Here is a 3,436-nt window from a genome sequence, read left to right as displayed (position 1 = left end):
TACACCTGTACATTTGAACCTGTGAAGGATCTTTATGCTTCAGTTGGTGCTGTTTGATGTAACTCTTGTATTTAGTTTCGTAATTGCAGTTGTTACACCTGTACATTTGAACCTGCGAAATATCTTTATGTTTCAATTGGTGTTTTTTTATGTATCCCTTGTATTTAGTTTCGTAATCGCAGTTTTTACACCTGTACATTTGAACCTGTGAAGGATCTTTATGCATCAGTTGGTGCAGTTTGATGGAACTCTTGTATTTAGTTTTGAAATCGCAGTCTTTACACTTGTACTTTTGAGTCTGCAAAGGATCTTTATGCCTTAGCCTCAGGTGCCTCTGAAGTAATTTTTCATTTTCAGTTTCGTACTCACAGGACTGACATTTATACTTTTCCAAATCGTTCTCGTGTCTCGCACAGTGTTCCATGAAACTGCTCTCACTTTCAGTTTCGTAAATACATTCATCACATTTGTACAATACTTTGCGCTGCTGCTTGGTTTTCACTTCTGATGCATTCTCATGTTTAAGTCCATCCTCTTCTTCATCTTTACAGTCACTCTCCTCGAATGGTACAATATTGGAGCTCTGAAGTGGCGTGTCGCTGAAAAAATTGCAAATACAGGGCATTTTTGAAAATGAAGTTTTAATTTTAAGAGATTACAGGTGACACATGCCAAAATATTGCGTTTCACAAGAATTACTCTAATAAAGGGGCATATTTACATTCGAAGTTAATGAGATGTGATTATTAATTATACATTTGTATGAGCGTACCGAAACAACTCGGTGCTTGATATCATTCCTATCGCCGTAGGATAGTAACTTCCAAAGATTTTTAGAAACAAACATTCAATTATAAATTTATGAACTTCACAAGGCATTATTTCGTTATTATTACAGTGAAATAATTTTTATTTTCGTTTTTGGGCATTTTATTCATAAGAAATACAGATCAATCAGTTGTGACATTTTGGCAAGGTAAATCTGTAGTTAGCCCTAGCAGCGACCAACTACATTTGCTACGACATAACAACGGGAAGAACCATTGCACTTTTTAAACCTATTAAAACCGGTAGGATTTTGAATTCTCATTCCTCTTACCCCTTAGGACAAAAGATAGAAATTTTGAAAGGCACACACAACAAAATTTTAATATTAAGTAATATCTCAATAAGAATACTCATCAATTTAAGCAAAAAGTAAAATCTAACGATTATCCTGTTTCTCTTCAAAGTGCTAACAACAGTTGAATCAACAATAGCACTAATAACATAATTTTAACGACAAATCAATTCAGATCTTTAATAATGAATTTAATTATCAAAAAAGGCATTCAAGGCTATGTATGTCATACATACATAAATCCATACACAAAATGCCAGAAACAGATAAATAAATTTATTAAACCTTAATTAAATAATAACACCCAGTATATTTTATTTTGTCAACGTTTTTTAGTTTTTGTTTTTTATCTTATCACAAATTTTAATAAACTAGTCGCAGAAATGAAAGGACAAAAAGAAAATCCTAAATTTAGGTGATTTTTAAAAGGCTGTAACATGGCAAAAAATAGTCGTAAAGCTATTGCTACAAAAACAAATTGAAGCTTGAAGTTTATATTTATATCGTTGACCACCTTTAAGAAATCATAAGAAATCCAGGGGGAAATTTATTTTTATAATTTTTACTTCTCTCTCAAAAGATCCATATCTCCGTATTTTTTTTTGTTTTTTGGTAGTCAGCTCTTTGATTTGAGTTTGATTTGAGCTACATTTATACATATGATGATTTGCCCCTGAGTTATCGTCACTCAGAGTAAATATAATTTGTTTGGCTTTGATAATTGCATGAGAACTAGTGATTGTACAGAAAATCTAAGCAGAGTTTTGAAAAGGAACGGACGTTACCAAGAGGGAAGGAATTACTTCTTACTGAAGAATACCGATCAATACTAGTCTCACCGTGATCGACTTTTTTACAGTCGATCGATTAAGTAGACAAACTTCACATAATATTAATATTTAGATCACATTAAATACAAAATTAGGCTCGGTTCATACATTGGAATGATAGCGAAAGATAATCGTTTATCGGAGATTAGCGCCTAAGTAAATTAATTAAGTTCGTTAACAATGAATTATTTTAATTCAACGAGAGCGACTTTTGAAATATATTTCTACTCTTATTTTTTTTGTGTAGGCTTAGTTAACAATTCAAATAATATAATAAGCGTTTATTTCTTGAAATATTGTAACATTTTTAATAATTTTTTTGTTTTGCAATTGTGTTCTATCTTCTATCTATCTAAGATTTTAAATAATACCTTTAAAATGGCGTAGAAATTAATTTTCTGTAAGAATGATTTAATACGGGTGTACAAATCAAGTCAAACTGGTTTTCTTCTTGTAATTTGCTTACATAAGCACTAATTATTTCGTAATTAAGTAACATCTGGAGCATTTTACGTGAAGTGGACAGCAAAAAAAAAGGGACGTTCTGAAAATTGTTCATATTCGGCTTAATTGTACTTCTAGTAGGTTCTAGTAGGTATGAATGTGAACACAATTTTTTTTGTTTGGTGTTTATTTGTCAAGTTATTTAATTTAGCGTTGAGCACGTGTTCACCACCTAATGTTTGGAAGCTCTGACTAATTTGTCCAATATTTAAGAAAGGAGACAAAGGAAATATTGAAAATTACAGGCCCATAACTATTATAAACAATTTTGCTGAAGTTATGGAAATTGCTTTATATAATAAAATGTATCCAACCTTCCAGGACAAATTTCTATTTACCAACATGGCTTTATAGCAAATAGATCAACAACAAGTAACCTGTTTTCCATAACTCAATTTATTGCTGAAAATATGGACAACAATATTCAAGTAGATATAGTGTATACAGATTTTTCTATGGCCTTCGATAGGTTGGATCATGGCATTCTACTTGAGAAACTAGAGCAAGCAGGGTTATCCCCTCCTCTCATGAGTTTTTTGAAGTCTTTTGTATCTGAAGAAATTTCTGTAACATCAGGAGTGCCCCAAGGCTCGATTCTTGGATCACTCCTTTTCATAGTTTTCATCAACGATATAATTGAGGAAACCAATGTAATAAGATACATTGGTTTCCTCATATTGCGGATGATGTGAAAATTTACTGTGACATAAATACCTTTTCTGACTGCTTAAAACTCCAACAATGTTTAAATGGCATAAGCGATTGGTGCAATTTAAACAATCTTCCCTTAAATGCAGATAAATGTAATGCTATGACATTTACGAATAAAATATTTCCTATTGTTTATAATTATAATGTCAAAAGTTTTAAATCGACCAGGTTCCATTAAAGATCTAGGGGTTACATTTGACACTTGACTAACTTTTAACCTACATGTAAACGAAGTTATAAAAACCTCGTATAAGAATTTGGGATTTGTTTT

General features: G+C 31.5%; 1 protein-coding gene across 1 annotated transcript in view; it reads right to left on the bottom strand.

Moving 5' to 3' along the window:
* LOC111692530 (zinc finger protein 624-like) overlaps window positions 1–3,436 on the bottom strand; it is a 45,806-nt gene that overhangs the window by 10,156 nt on the left and 32,214 nt on the right. Inside the window, exon 9 of the mRNA XM_023456577.1 lies at window positions 206–599. Within this exon, the coding sequence (XP_023312345.1) occupies window positions 206–599 (394 nt within the window). The remainder of the gene's footprint in view (window positions 1–205; window positions 600–3,436) is intronic.

This window comes from Anoplophora glabripennis, unplaced genomic scaffold, assembly GCF_000390285.2.
Source record: "Anoplophora glabripennis isolate ALB-LARVAE unplaced genomic scaffold, Agla_2.0 scaffold829, whole genome shotgun sequence".
NCBI lineage: Eukaryota > Metazoa > Arthropoda > Insecta > Coleoptera > Cerambycidae > Anoplophora > Anoplophora glabripennis.
The sequence above is the reverse complement of the archived record's forward strand: the minus strand, read 5'-3'. Positions and strand labels throughout refer to the sequence as shown.